The 16,994-nt window shown below is 38.8% G+C and overlaps 1 protein-coding gene across 1 annotated transcript in view; it reads left to right on the forward strand.

The window, feature by feature from the left end:
- Positions 1 to 16,994, forward strand: part of LOC149844167 (haloacid dehalogenase-like hydrolase family protein) — a 132,046-nt gene that overhangs the window by 58,369 nt on the left and 56,683 nt on the right. Inside the window, exon 6 of the mRNA XM_090001049.1 lies at positions 16,391 to 16,449. Within this exon, the coding sequence (XP_089857175.1) occupies positions 16,391 to 16,449 (59 nt within the window). The remainder of the gene's footprint in view (positions 1 to 16,390; positions 16,450 to 16,994) is intronic.

Consider the following 16,994-nt stretch of genomic DNA (forward strand, 5'->3'; position numbering starts at 1 on the left):
AAAAATTGTTTCACGTTTTGCATATGATTATCTGAGCTCCCAGTGATCACAATGTCATCAACATATATAAGAAGTATAACAATGTCTGACTTTTGGTAAATAAAGAATGAGTGATCCAGAGAGCATCTTCTAAAACCATAACTCTGAATTTGCATAGAGAAACTTTCAAACCAGGAACGGGATGCCTGTTTCAACCCATACAGAGATTTCCTTAGTTTGCACACCCAGGCAATAGGATCCTTCTCGGCATAGCCAGGTGGTTGCTCCATATACACTTCTTCCTTTAAAGTTCCATGCAAAAATGCATTTTTAACATCCATCTGGCTAAGGTTCCAACCTTGATCGACTGCTAGGGATATGATGATACAAATAGTACCCATCTTGACTACCGGACTAAAGGTTTCATTGTAGTCTTCACCATATTGTTGTGTGAATCCTCGAGCAACAAGTCGCGCCTTATATCTGTCAGTACTTCCTTCAGGCTTATACTTTATTTTATAAACCCATTTTGAGCCAACTACATTCTTTCCTTCTGGCCGAGGGACTATTTCCCAAGTCTGGCATTCATGAAGAGCTTCCATTTCTTCATTCATAGCTTCAGTTCAATGACGAGATTGAAGAGCTTGATTAAAACAAGTGGGTTCATCCTGTTTTGTGAGCTGAGACATAAACAACTGGAAATCAAGGGAGAAGGTCTCATAACTCACCCATCGTTGAATAGGATGCTTAATGCGTGACGGCCTTTGAGCCGAATCATTGGCGATGCTTTCCACATTCCTCGACTCTGTATTTTTATCCCGTCTAGTGTATATCTGTCCAGAGAAACGTTCTATTGGGGGTGACTCAACTGGAGATAATTCAACATGCATCTGTGAGTCATTCAACTCCCTACTCAAGCCGAAGGAAGGACCATTTGTTTGACATGTTTCTCCTGTATTAGCAAAAAGATCTGCGCTCATCCATGGATCATATACTTCTAATTCTCGAGGTGGCAACGCTACAGAGTCATTGGCCTAAAAATTTTGTTCGTCAAAAACAACATTTTTGGAGGTCCTAATACGTTTTGTAGTAGGGTCATAGCATCGATAACCTTTGTATTCATCTGCATACCCAACAAATTTGCACTTGACAGCCTTGTCCTGAAACTTATTTCGCAGAGATGAATCAATATGTACATAACATACACAACCAAAAACACGCAGTTCATCGTAAGAGGGATGCTGCCCAAATAAAGTATAATAGGGAGATTTTCGATCTAAGAGTGTCATAGGAAGACGATTTATGATATGAACAGATGTGTGAAAAACTTCTGTCCAGAGACTAACGGGCACATTGCTATCATGTAACATGCTCATCGCGCTCTCGACAATATGCCTGTGTTTCCTCTCCGCAACCCCATTTTGTTGAGGAGTATGAGGGCAAGAAACCTGTCGACTTATTCCTTTATCCCGAAGAAAGGCAATAAACTCGTTCGATGAATACTCTCCTCCACCATCACATTGTAAATGCACAATATCACAAGCAAACTTTGTTTTGACCATTGAATGGAATTCCCGAAATATTTGAAAAACTTCATGCTTGTGTTTTAAGAAATATATCCAAGTATAACGGGAATAAGAATCAATAAAGACAACATAGTAACGACTGTCAGAAAGAGAAGGAATAGGTGCGGGTCCCCAAACATCGGAACAAATAATCTCAAATGGCTTTGAAGCTCTTTTATTTATAATATGAAAAGGAAGAACATGGCTTTTACAGAGTTCGCATGAAGAACATTTATTATTATTATCAAAAAATGAACATAAACTAGACTTTGGAAGGAGACCATTAGATACAAGATTTTCAACGAAACCCCGTCTACAATGTCCCAAATGACTATGCCAAATATCTGGCTTATTATAATGAGATGAATTAAAAACTTCCAATGAAGGAAAAAACAAAGACTCTGAAGGCGAAGACACTGAAGAATGCTTGGACGACTTCAATTGGAGGACTGGGACTGAGGGCGAAGACACTGAAGAATGCTTGGACGACTTCAACTGGAGGACTGAGACTGAGGGCGAAGACACTGAAGGAATCTCCTTGAAGACGTACATGTTTCCTTGTCGCTCCTCCTTATCGAACGTCTCCTTCGTTCGTAGATCCTTAACATAAACAGAAGAGGGAGTAAATTCGACTGAAGAATTTATATCGTCAACAAGTTTAGCTACAGAAACAATGTTCTTTTTAATATTAGGAGCAAGAAGGACATTAGACAAGTGAAGTGAGGACTTTGACATAGGGATATGTGCATTGCCAGTATGACTAATGGAGTGATAAGTTTCATCTCCCGTAACTATACTATCTTTTTCAAAATAAGGCAATAAGTGAGATAACTTACCCGCATTATCCGTAACATGTGGCGGCACCTGAATCAACATACCATTCGCCTTGTTCATTTTGCTTGATCGTCATCTGTGACAATGCTGATAACAAAAGTTGTTGCACATCTGTGGATGACACTTTTATGTCCACAGCAGTAGCTGATTTATTCTAAATTTTGTTTATTTTTCCTCTATTCTGTAGATTGAACCAACAATCATCTTTCACATGTCCTCTTTTGTTACATAAGAAACAAGTGGGCACTCTCCTCTGATTCCCTGTATTAAAAACCCCTGAAATATTAGGTGTAGGCAAGATACCACGTCCTCCCTGCCCAAAACGCCCGCGACCTCTGCCTCCTTGATGCCCTCCATTCCCTCATCCAAAACCTACAGAAGTGTCCATGGCCAAAACTGAATGAGGACGAGTTGATTAATTTCCTTCTACCCTTTGCTTCATAATCATCTCATGCTGGAAAAGTTTCGCTTGGAGGTCCTCAAAAGTGGGCAAATGAGGAAGGCATGATAAAGCTGTGGTAAACATGTCAAAATCAGGACCCAATCCATTGAGAAGTTGTTGAACTTTATCTTTATCTGCAATAGCACTTCCAACAACAGCCAATTGATCAGTAATACTCTTCAAGCGACCTATGTATTCCATGACTGTCATGGAGCCTTTCTTCAAACTTTGAAATTCATTTTTTAAGTACATAACTCAGGCTTCTGATATCTGAGAGTATGTCTGAGACAACTTACTCCACAGATCCGCCGCAGTGCAATCATCTGAAAGAGTAACCAACACTTCTTGAGAGAGTGTTGACGTAATATAAGCAACCAAAGACTGATCCCGCTTCCTACAAGCTGTATACTCTGGATTCTTAATAGAAATGGTAATTGTGTCACCCTTCTCATCCTTGGTTTCCTGCAAAATAAGCCGTGGTGGTATAAGAACTAAACCATCCAAATGTTCATCGAGATCCTGACTCCATATAAAAGGAAGGATTTGCCTCTTCCAGGTCAAAAAATTAGAATGAGTAAGTTTTTCTGTAACGAGCTGACTCAAGAAATTGGCAGAGGGACCGGATGACGAAGAGTAATCCATATCAATGGAACAATGAATAAGCAAACAAGATGAATGAAAAGAAATAAACAAATTTGAGATCACTTAATTAATCAGTAAAACTTTAATAAGACATATACCTGTACTACCAAAAGTGTTGCATAAAGAACACTAAAGCAACAATAAAGGAAAGGAAACACTGTGGAATAAAAAAGCTGGTTTGAAATAAAAAAGGGGGCTAGCAGTCTATTTTTCTGCAATTGATGTTTAGGAAAAGATGGAACCAACACAGACGATGGAATGAAGAAGTAAAGAAAAATGAATGAAGAAGATAAACAAATAATAGAAAAGAAAGTACGATGAGCTCGCTGAAAGGAAAAGAGAAAAAGTACCAACTGTTCACGTTGATTAGGGTTTTTCAGAAGATGAAGACCTGTTCACGCTGGTACCAACTGTTCAAAGGAAAAGAGAAAAAGTACCAACTGTTCACGCTGATCAGGGTTTTTCAGAAGATGAAGACCTGTTCACGCTGGTACCAACTGTTCACGCTGATCAGGAGTTTCAGAAGATCAACGCTGAAAGGAAAAGAGAAAAAGGTACCAACTGTTCACGCTGATCAAGGTTTTTTTTTTTTCCAGAAGATGAAGACCTGTTCACGCTGGTACCAACTGTTCACACCTGTTCACGTTGGTACCAACTGTTCACGCTCATCAGAGGTTTCAGAAGATGAAGACCTGTTCATGCTGGTTTTAGAAGATGAAGACCTGTTCACGCATGAAGACCTGTTCACGCTGGCTCTGATACCATATCAGAGTTGCTTTCGTATGTACCTGGATCAGCTTCCACATGAAGCAAGGAGAGAGAGAGAGAGAGAGAGAGAGAGAGAGAGAGAGAGAGAGAGAGAGAGAGAGAGAGAGAGAGAGGAATGCACAATGGCTGGGGTGGCACTCAATAGCTCAACCTCCAAAACCCTAAACATTATAAAGAAAATCATATACAATGATATTACAAGAATGCCATTAATGAGGTTATATTGGGCATGTGTTTCATGTAACATGCGTATGGATCTGGATCCAGATCCATACACAGACTGTATTTTAACACCTCCCTCCCGGCGAACACAGAAAGAGGAAGAGGGATAAGGCCGAGGGCTGCCGGCCTCCTGCCAAACTCACGGCAACCACACACACACACAGAGAGAGAGAGAGAGAGAGAGAGAGAGAGAGAAGGGAGAAGAGAGAGGAAACAAAGCTTACCTGGAGGACCGACATCGTCATCCGGCGTCGGTGGCTGCCTCACGCAGGGAGAAGAGCAAGTAAGCGAGAGAGGAGAAGGGAAAATGAGAGGAAGGTGTGAAAGTATCTCCAAAAAGATACTAAGATCAAGACCTTAATATTCTTGATAATAAACCCGGCACGAATGCACAATAAGAACACTTTAGAACACTTGTGCACAAAAGCACAACTCACAAATAACTCACAAATGCGCAAAGGCATAAAAATAATGAATCAATTTATTGAGCACTTGGGCTTTGACTCAAAGCCATGAGAGAATACAAAGGGGAGAACCCCTATTTATAACAACACCAAAGGGGGCCTTGGAGGGGCTCCACTCATAGACGTTGGAGCCCCTCCAACGGTCACAAATGTGACCGTTGGAGGGACCCAACGTCTATGTGAGTGGGCCCCCCAAGGTACCTTTTGGTACATTAATTAAAAGAAAATAAAAAATGAAAAAGAAATAAAAGAAAAATAAATTTACAATCACATTCAAAAAGTGAATGTGCATAAAATAGAGGAAAAGACTAAACTACCCCTACGGCTAAACAAATAGAAATATATATTTTATATATATAATAAGTAGATACATATACATATATATTAATGTATGTATATGTATTACCTTATATATATAAAATATATATATTACATTAAATGATTAGGTACATAATTTAACACCCCCCTCAAACTTAGGGCAGGATGACTGAGAGTTTGCTAAGAAGAAAGTTGAAACGCGGAGCACACAAGGCTTTAGTGAAGAAATCCGCCAACTATATTCGGACGTGACATATGGAAGGTCAATGATTCCTTTGAGGTACGCCTCCCGAACATAGTGACAATCCATCTCTATGTGTTTGGTCCACTCATGAAAAGTGTTATTTTTAGCAATATAAATCACACTTTTGTTGTCACAGCAAAGCTTGGTAGGCCCTTCAATAGTGATTCCCATGTCTTCCAGCAACTGATGAATCCAAACAATTTCCATGGTAGTAGTCGCCATGGCACGATATTCGGCTTCAGTTGATGATAGAGACACCTTTTGTTGCTTCTTGCATCTCCATGAGATTAATGAGTCTCCTAAGAATACACAAAAACCAGTGGTGGAGTGACGGTTATTTGGGTCACCTCCCCAATCAGAGTCAGTATGAGCAATTAATTTTAACTCAGAAGAGGAAGACAGAAAAACTCCCTTATTAATAGTGTGCTTTAGGTATCTTACGACACGTAAGATAGCACCCATGTGAACAGAAGTTGGTGCATGCTGAAACTGACTTGCCGTATGCACCGCATGTGATATATCTGGTCTGGTGATACTTAGGTACATCAACGATCCTACTAGTTGCCTGTAGGGAGTAGGATCGGAGAGAGGAACACCATCATCAATCTTCATTTTAGCTCCTACTATAGCAGGAGTTTCACAAATTTTATCGTCTGTAATACCTGACCTGTCAATAATCTCAGATGCAAGCTTAGTTTGAGACAAAAAATATCCTCTATGAGAGTATGCTACCTCAATACCCAAAAAATAAGTTAAGAAACCCAAGTCAGACATTTCAAACTTATCCTTTAAAATGGATTTTATGCTTTTAATCCCTTTAGAATCGCTCCCAGTTATAAGCATGCCATCCACATATAGTAGCAGAATAACAATCCGTGCATTAGATTTTCTAACAAACAAAGCAGTATCAGTAAAGCAGGATGAAAAACCATTTTCTAACATTACGGAGTTAAACCTATCATACCAAGCCTTGGGAGCTTGTTTTAAACCATAAAGTGCTTTCCGAAGGCGAAACACTTTTCCTTTAGGAGACTCAATTCCAGGAGGAGCATCCATATATACTTCTTCGTTTAGATCTCCGTTTAAAAAGGCATTCTTAACATCCATCTGATAGATGTTCCATTTATTGATTGATGCAACGATTATAAGACATCGGACGGTGACCATCCGAGCTACCGGGGCAAAGGTCTCCTCATAATCAATCCCATATTTTTGACCATATCCTTTTGCAATTAAACGGGCCTTATATCTCTCAAGGGACCCATCACTCTTAGTCTTGACCTTAAACACCCATCTACACTCTATTGCTTTCTTGTCTTTAGGAAGGTCTTGAAACTCCCATGTTTTTGCTTTTTTTAGAGCTTCTAGTTCATTATTCATAGCGACTATCCATTCCAGACATTTTCGTGCTTCCTCGAAGTTCCTAGGTTCTATGTAAGAGTGAATGGCGCTTAGACAGGCTCTATATTTAGGTGAAAAGGACTCATATGAGATGAACCTAGAAGGGGGTCTTCTTGATCTTTCGGTCCTGCGAAGGTTTTCTTCACTCGAAGGAGTAGACTCACTATCATATCTTTCGAGAGCACTTATGAAAGTATTCCTATCTCTATGAGAGTAGGTTATGGGATCTCTATGTGGTTCTTCATTGATGTGTTGATGAAGTGTTGAGGACTCAGAATGGGTTTCATTATTACTTAAGTCATTTTGATTTGATTCATCATCACTAGTATCATCATCTTCAGTCAATAAATCAAACAGAAAGGAATAGTCTATATTCTCGTCATTAGTTTCAAGTTTTTCGAAACCACTAATATTTTCCAAGAAGCTCACATTTCTGGAAACATATAGTTTATCACTTTTAATATCATAACAGCGAAAGCCTTTTTGAGTTTCAGAATAACCAAGAAAGGCACAAGGGATGGCCTTAGGGGAGAGTTTATCATTTTTATCAGTAAGGACAAAACATTTACATCCAAAATCCCTTAACTTGCTGTAATCAGGTTCTTTTTCGTATAATTTTTCAAATGGGGAAATCTTGTTCAAGTTTTTAGATGGAAGTCTATTTATGAGATAGACAGATGTAAGGGCTGCCTCAGCCCAAAGTTTTTTCGGAATATTTTGTGAAATGAGCAAAGTTCGTGTTGTTTCAATAATATGCCTATGTTTTCGTTCAACCAACCCATTTTGTTGGGGGGTTTTAGGACAAGACTTTTGATGGAGAATTCCATAATTTTCAAGATAACTTTTGAATTCATTGGAAAGATATTCGCCACCCGAATCGGTTCTAAGAATTTTTAAATTTCCATTGAATTGATTTAAAACCATCATATGAAATGTTTTAAAAGTTGAGAAAACTTCATGTTTATGTTTAAGAAAATATATCCAACTAAACCTAGTGAAATCGTCCACAAAGATAACATAGTATGAGAAACCTCCCTTAGATATCACCGGAGCCGGACCCCATACATCGGAGTGAACAATTTCAAAAGGTTTTGTTGTAAACATGAATCTTTGAGGAAAATGAAGACTTCTCATTTTTCCAAGAATACATTCATTACAAACAAAATTTTCATTACAAAGATGCTTAATAAAAGGCAAATAAGAGATTTTAACAATGTTGGGATGACCCAATCTCTTATGCCATACATGAATATCTTTGTTTTGAGCAACATTACAAAATTGATTCTTGGGAATTTTAAGAAAATCAACATAGTAGAGGTCTCCTCTCCTAGAGCCTTCCCCAATCAACTTCTCGGACTGGCGATCCTGTATCCAACATTTATCAGAAGAAAATTTTATATCGCAACCATAGTCCGAGAGTTGAGAAACGGAAAGTAAATTTAAGTTTAGTTTTGGTATAAGACGAATTTTTGGGATAAAGAAGTCTTGTTTTTCAAAATTGCCCATTCCTTTAATTTCAAGAAGTGTTCCATCCGCCGTTGAGACAAAAGATGAAAGAAAATTTTTAGAATAATCAGAAAGAAAACAAGGACTTGGAGTCATATGAAACGAAGCACCAGAATCAAGGAGCCAAGATGTCTTACCGAGAGAGGAAGAGGATGACATAGCGGCTCCAGAAATGCCTCCTTTGAGAAGAGGTTGAAGAGCATCCATAATTTGTTGAAGCGAAAGAGACTCATTTGATGACGAAGGTCGTTCCTCTGATTGGGATGCTAAAGCCCCGACAAGAAATTTCTTCCATTTGGGACAAATGGGTTTGATATGCCTCGGTTCTTTACAAAAATGACAAGTTAATTTGCTATAGTCTCTCTTGCCATATCGATCATTTCCTCCTTGCCCTTGATTTTTGAAATGGGGTGGTTTGTAGGTCTTCAAATTATTTCTGGGTCTTGACACAACATTAACCACTTCATAATTACTTTGAGAAGGTGTAGCAAGGATACTCGGGTTATTTTTACTAATCCCCATACGTGTTTCCTCACCACTTAGCTTGGTGATGACATCTTCAATAGAGGGAGATGTGAACACGGATAGAAGAGAGAACCGAATTTGCTCAAATTCGGGTCTAAGACCATTTAGAAAGTTGAAGAATCGATCTTCCTCTAGTTGTTTGTGTCTTAATTCAATAGCTTCTCCGCTCCATTTTGGTTCGAGCATAGCAAGCTCGTCCCAAATAGATGATAGTTCGACAAAATATTCCCGAATAGACAAATCGTTTTGTTGAAGAGTCAAAGCTTTCTTTTGGAGATAATATTTGTGAGATAAGTCCCTTGAAGTATACATTTTTTCAAGGTACAACCAAGCTTCGGAGGCCCTTTTAAACTTAATGATGTTGGCATTGATCTTGGTTTCAACGGATGAAAAAATCCAAGACAATATTTTGAAGTTCTTCATTTCCCACTCATCATGATTTTTGGAATATTCTTCTAGGGCCTTTTGTCTATCTTCACCTTCAAGAATCTTAATATCCCCTTTCTCTATGATAGAAAGTTTGGGTTCGGGTTCCGATATGGAACCTTGAACGTATCCCCAAAGGCCTTTCCTTTTGATATGGGCTTCCATATTGCCGGCCCAAACATGGTAGTTCGAACCACTAAGTTTAAACTCAAGGGAGAAGTGAGAGTCTTTTTCACCCATTAGAGAGGAAAGACGATAGAAAATAATGCGTACCTTAAAGGATTTTCAAGCTTTTCTTGACAAAAGTTGCTTCTAAAGTATTGCCCAAAGTAGATGATTTACTCCAAAACTTCACTAACTTGAGGGCACATTTTTCGAGGTACTTCACAAGTGACGAGATGCATGATCCTCCTCCTTCAACGAGGCTTTGATACCATGTGAAAGTATCTCCAACAAGATACTAAGATCAAGACCTTAATATTCTTGATAATAAACCCGGCACAAATGCACAATAAGAACACTTTAGAACACTTGTGCACAAAAGCACAACTCACAAATGCGCAAAGGCATAAAAATAATGGAATCAATTTATTGAGCACTTGGGCTTTGACTCAAAGCCATGAGAGAATACAAAAGGGAGAACCCCTATTTATAACAACACCAAAGGGGGCCTTGGACGGGCTCCACTCATAGACGTTGGAGTCCCTCCAACGGTCACATTTTGTGACCGTTGGAGGGGCCCAACGTCTATGTGAGTGGGCCCCCCAAGGTACCTTTTGGTACATTAAATAAAAGAAAATAAAAAATGAAAAAGAAATAAAAGAAAAATAAATTTACAATCACATTCAAAAAGTGAATGTGCGTAAAATAGAGGAAAAGACTAAACTACCCCTACGACTAAATAAATAGAAATATCTATTTTATATATATAATAAGTAGATACATATACATATATATTAATATATGTATATGTATTACCTTATATATATAAAATATATATATATATATATATATATTACATTAAATGATTAGGTACATAATTTAACAGAAGGTTGCGTGTGAGGGCCTCCCCTCCCTCGGCGTTGCTTTAAAGGGGGAAGGCGGTTACAGGTTTCCTTTTTTTTTTTAAACCCTATCGGGTTACGGGTCCGGGTCGGGTCCGACCCGAGTCCGAGTGTTTTTTTTTTAAATTTCTTTTTCTTTTCAAAACACGGGTTTTACATCCTACCCCTCTCCGTAAAGATCGTAGTCTAAGTTAATCGGTATTGCCGAAGATTCACAACCTGTGTGTGATCCCAAACATGTATATTTTTAAAGTAATCAAGACAACTCATAAGGAGTCCTTGAGAAAGGTTTTAGTTGGACAAAATATATGCGTGATTTCCTTAATAAACTTTTGTTTCTTGAATGGGGTCTCTGTATTTTTATCATAATCGGGTTATCGTTTGTTGTCCTTGCCATTTCTAATAGACTCTTTGTCCGAAATAACCTCCATTTATTCTTTTTTTTTTTAAAATAGCCCCATCTTTTCACAGAAGACCCAAACATAACCTCAAATCAAGCTCTAAAAACTTTCATAGAGTGGCCCTTCTAAACACAAAATACACTAACATGTCATTATATTAAGATTTAAAATCAATAACGATCAGATTCTGCTACAACTAAAAGCCAAATCTATTTATTCATGACAAGTTATCTCCATCAATCTTATTAAACTCCAAATTAAGGCTTTATATTGAATTTGAAGCTGAAAAAACATTGGGCTTGGATTTGGATTCGGTTCAACGAAAATGGATCAAGATCTGGATCAAATCCAGATTTAAGTAGGACTTAAATAAGACCCAAATCCATATTAGTTCGGATCGTAGGCCTTGGATCCATTCTGATCCAACTCCAGATTAATTTTGACAAACTGTAGAAAAATGCGATATTACATCCCTAACCCCTCAGGATTGATCCCAGACAAATTACTTTCATACAATCACACTAAGACTTTTAAATTCACACTAAATAAAAATTTAAACTATGAATGCAATCAATCATAAAGAGTTCATATGCTTTAAATAAAAGTATTAAATAGCCTTACCAGTGAACGAGACTGCTCTGGAGTACGAGGCACGACTTGCTGACATTTCAGGACATGGCTCACTTACCAAAATTTAAAAACTTAATACTAAAAAGATGATAAAAGTGTAAGATTTTGTGGTGACTCTGATACTACACCAGTAACGACTCCAACTCATACCCCTTGAAAAATACAGATTCTTTTTAAAATCATTGCAGAAAACTTCCCAGAGACCCGGAGTCTTCACAGTTCCAATTCCAATTGGATAGCCAAACACAACAAAGTGACTTACATTTATCATCCACAAGGACCAAAGCAAACCTCTTTATTTATGAATCAAAACCCAACTCCAAAGACAATGTTCTACTCAACGGATAATAAAGTAACAACTAACTGAAACAAAAGAACTGAAAGAAACAACTAAACTAAAAGAACGAAAAGAAGAACAACTCTGTTTGCAAGTGAAGCCGTAAAAAAAAACCAAGCGTGACTCTCGTGCTCTCCCAGGAGCTAGCCGACTTCACTGATCACCTGTGAATGCGAAAAACCACAAATAAAGGGGGTCAGAAATCCGAAGAATTCTGCGTACAGATCCCTCTAATGAAATAAATGAGCATAAAGAACACATATACGATTTCATGAAATAATTCAATTAAGCAGTCATACAACAAAGAATATTTATTAAGCATGAAGAAACATTAATCAATAAAAGGTATCACAATTTAAGTAAGCAGGATATTTGAGATGCATTAAAAATTAAACATCATGCATCCACCAACATATAACAATTAAGAGAATAGGTAAAATGTGCATGATCTAATGAATAGCAGGAATATGCATGATTTATGTGCAATGCATGAACACTTTATTATCTTTTTTTAAAGTTTTTTTTTCATATGTGTACCCTATTAAATGCATACAATTAAAGTTCCTCTTTTTAATTAATTACCATTGTCCGCGGATACACCAAACGGGTATAATGCCCGAGGTCAAGTTAGGTTCCCAGGATAGCTTAGCACACAATTTGTATTTTATTACTGGTTCCAAACTTAGCCCTCGACCGAATCACCTTAGAAATATTAGACCTCCACATTTAATTTTGGGGATACAAGGGACACCCCATGCCCACAAGTGTCACTTCCTTGGTATACTAAAACAACAGCTGTGTCAAACACACCACCCCAGGTCAAGTGACGAACTTTCCCTAAAACCTTGGTCAGGAGAAATAACCTCAATATCGGGTTTAGGAGATAAAACAAAGCACACATAGTTTTTGTATTCTCGCGGTCTCCCCAAGACCGAATCTCTAAGATTCTCATTCTTCCGATGGGAGATCTCAGAACGTATATTACACTATTCTTATTTATTATATTTTTATTAAAAGCCAATTATTTAGTTTTGCAATTCCGTATGCAAAAGCAAAGGCAAAAGCTCTCATCTACCTCTGTGAGAACCATCACGGGACTCCCGTCCGTGAAAACACATAGAATAGTGCAATACAATGCATTAAAAGTAAATATGATTTCTGCGATGCATTAAAATAAGCAAAGAATGAGTATCTCGTACTCAAGGATCTTCAGGCCTGCGATGATCCAATTGTATCATCGATGTACCATATGCAAAAACCAAAGCAATATATCATTTATGGCATAAACCACATGCTCCAGATGCATATTCATATAAGACAACCCTTCATCATGCGTATGAACCAGAAATATCCATGAGCTTGCAAATTAATTAATTCATATGCTACTATGTCAAGTGCCTTCTTTCCTCTATATACACGCATTCATGCCAACATATATTTTCTTTTGAAAGTATGTGCTCATGTGAATGCATATTCTTATCAAGTGTGCATATTCATACTAATCGCACGATGTAAAATAAAACAAAGCATGCTCTCATTAACTTTACATGTACACACAAATGCATGTTTTGTCAATACTCACATAATAGTAAAAACACATACATCGCTTGCATCATTTTCTTTTTAAATGTTTACCTGATTACAAGTGCACAACTTCTCTTGAAATGAAAATACACACAGTGATACAACTACTGTGAATGAATTAATTCGCAACAAATTAAACAATCTAAAATTCCAGCTAAATCGAACATGAAACCTATCCATACTCAATTTCTCACATATATCAAAAAAAGTCCCGTACCTTAGAATCCGATGCTTGGGGAAAAGCCCAGGGATGTTGATGGCGAGGAACGACTCAATCAATATCATCGGAGGTGTCTGCCGAACATAGGAAATAGGTCACAACAGGGAAAAGATTAAACGAAAGGAAAAGAGGAGAACACGGAAAACAACGTGTGCGGGTTCGGCCACCAGGCGAGCCCAGACCTGCTATCGAACCCCATCATTGGGTTTTGAACTTGCTACGTCCCACCACAAGGTGACGTGCACTGACAGCTCCTACCAATCAAGCGGAGTTCTCGTTGGTCTCCCTGACAAGGGGAATCGGGCAGGTCCCTACCGGTGATACCACTACACCACAGGGTTTTGAACCTGCGGCGCCCCAACACAAGGTACCGTGCACCAACTCTTCTTACCAGACAAACAGGGCCCCTGTTGGTTACCCCAATAGAGGGGATTCAGGGAAGGTCCCCCTGCCTGTTGGCCGGAACAAAAGGGGAAAACGGCGGCATCGGCCTTTGCCCCCTGACGAGCCACAGAGGAGGGGGTAAGGGCGGCAGGGGGTTGCTGGCCACCTGCCGACCCTCGGCAGGGCCCCAAGGGAGAGGGAAAAAGGTGGGAGGCACGACAGGGGCCTCCGGCATTCTGCCGGCCTCCCGGCGAACACAAAAAGAGGAAGAGGGATAAGGCCGGGGGCTGCCGGCCTCTTGTCGAACTCATGACAACCACAAAGAGAGAGATAAGGGAGAAGTGAGAGGAAACAAAACTTACCTGGAGGACCGGCGTCATCGGCTGCCTCACGCAGGGAGAAGAGCAGGTAAGCGAGAGAGGAGAAGGGAAAAGGAGAGGGAGGCTGCGCGTGAGGGCCTCCCCTCCCTCGGCGTTGCTTTAAAGCGGGAAGGCGGTTACGAGTTTCCTTTTTTTTTTTAAACCCTACCGGGTTACGGGTCCGAGTGTTTTTTTTTAATTTCTTTTTCTTTTAAAAAATACGGGTGTTACATTGCCCCTGCATGTCAAGAGATTTGCCAGATGCTGTGAATTGGCAATGCCAACAGTTACTCACTGGACTGAGAGAAAAAAGACAGAAAAAGAGATGAGTGAGCCAGAAATAGAGTATCTGCAACTAGGGGTGGCAAAACCTGACACGACCCGCCAACCCGCCTCTTAGGCGGGTTCGGGTTGGGCTTAAGCCAACCCGTTTAATAAACGGGTCGACCCGCCTAACCCGTTTATTAAACGGTTCGGGTTCGGGTTGGGGGTATGCCAACCCGGCTAACTCGTTTAATAAACGGGTTAGGCGAGCGGGTCAACCCGCTAACCCGACCCGCCAACCCGACCCGCCAACCCGACCCACCAACCCGCCCACCAACCCGCCCGCGACCCACCAACCCATTTTCCCGACCCAACCCATTTATTAAACGGGTTGGCGGGTCATGTCGGGTTACCCGTTTATTAAATGGGTCGGGTTAGTGTTTGCCACAGCCGACCCGTTTAATAAACGGGTCGGGTTCGGGTTGAGGTATGCTGACCCGCCAACCCGACCCGATTGCCACCCCTATCCGCAGCCTTGGGAGGATGTGTACGACTAAGATGAGCTTCCTACTTTTGATTCTACAACCCTTAGCATAACATCAAGAGAAGAAGAAAATAATGATGATGATGATTGAGGTTATATTTTAAAAAAACTTAGTTATTTAATGCTTAAGTGTTCATAAACTTGGTTATTTTGTTTTTGTTTATGTAATTTGAAAGTTTGAGTCTTGTGGCATATTCTTAATGACAATACATATTCTTAATTGCAAGTTATTTAATATTTTGCATTGTTCTTGTGTGATATGTATGCAATATTATCTATATTAGTTGATGTTTGATGATGTCTTATGCAGATCATAGAGACATAAATGTTTCATATGTTATTTTATGGTTGTATTTTGTGCAATTCATCATTGTTTCATGTGTTATGATTTTTTTAGAATTTTTGCTATTTTTTATTTTTTTGGAATTTTAATTTTTTTTATCAAAAATTATGATTTTTTACGATACACTATGATTAGTATCTAACTTTGGGCCCGACCGATACGGGTAACAATACACTACTTACAACCTTGGTCCATAGAACTGAAATGCCATGGGCGGATGCTTTTCAGATTAACCCCCAAAATAACAACAGGTACATAATTAATGAGGTAAACTTTTACAGTTCATCCTAATGGGAATAGGTAAGATAAATGACAATTCTTTATTATTGTTTCATAGAATTTCAAAAAATGTAGTAACAGTATTTTGCTGTGAATGGGTGCATGAACACTGGTGTATAATACCATGCAGCACGAGGTACTGCTTTTTTACCTCGAGGTCTTTTCCACAGGCTGTGCCCCCCTGGCTTCATGTCTATTTTTTGCAAAATATATTTTAAATGAAAGTTGGTGATAGATGTTTATGATATCCCAACTGCCCAACTGCACAAATGTAACCTTAGCCACAATTAAGAAAGTGAACGCCTATGTCATTTAAATACTCAATAAATATAATGTCCTTGCAGATAATGAATGAAAACAGATACTAGGCCTTGTTGGCGCCTAAGGGGTCAGGTCATGGTTTCAAAAAACTTTCCTTGCATAAATCAGTAAAGCTTGCCTAATTGAAAACAAACTGTGGTTTCTTGAATACACTTTAGAAATACATTCCTGATGCATTGCATTTAGTTTTATTTGAAACAAAAAAGGAAAAGGACAATTGTTGAGAGCATTGTTTACTTTTATGTGATATATATTTTCTTTTTTGCTGCTGAACTATGATGAAATATCAATTCATGTTTGCTAATTATTAAAGCCGTTTGGCAGTGCATTGTTATTGAAGATGCACTTGCTGGAATTCAAGCTGCAAAAGCTGCAAATATGAGGCAAGTATAGGATATTCTCAATTTCTTCATTCAGTGGCACTGTTATTTCAAAGAACTTTCAAGCGATCTCCATTTTAGTTTTGAAACAGATTTTCTTCTTGTTTTTCCTTCTTTTCTCAACTTATATGGCCATGCTAGCACATCCAATGCTGTTACAAATTCACTGTCAAGGACACCCCACGAGTATTTCGCCATGTTCAGATCAATTTAATTTGTGATTTTGCAATTTCCAATTGATTGCTCTGACCTATTACATAGTCCTACTTCTGGCATACACGAAGGATGTCAATGGGTCGGATTTTATCTGATATCCAACCGAATCTAACTGCTTTTAGTTTGATTTGGCAAGCCAAAACCATATCTGAATATAATCGGACGTGAATATGATTTTGATTTTTTACTACTGAATCCAACGAATATCCGAATCTGATTACAAATAAAAAACTGAATTTGTTATGAGCTTTTCACCATCTGAGTCCGAGTCCGAATCAGAACCTGAATCTGTTTAGCTAATATTCGATTAGTCGGATCTGGTATTGGCCACA

Source organism: Nuphar pumila, chromosome 3 (assembly GCF_984573655.1).
Source record: "Nuphar pumila chromosome 3, dmNupPumi1.hap1.1, whole genome shotgun sequence".
Taxonomy (NCBI): Eukaryota; Viridiplantae; Streptophyta; class Magnoliopsida; order Nymphaeales; family Nymphaeaceae; genus Nuphar; species Nuphar pumila.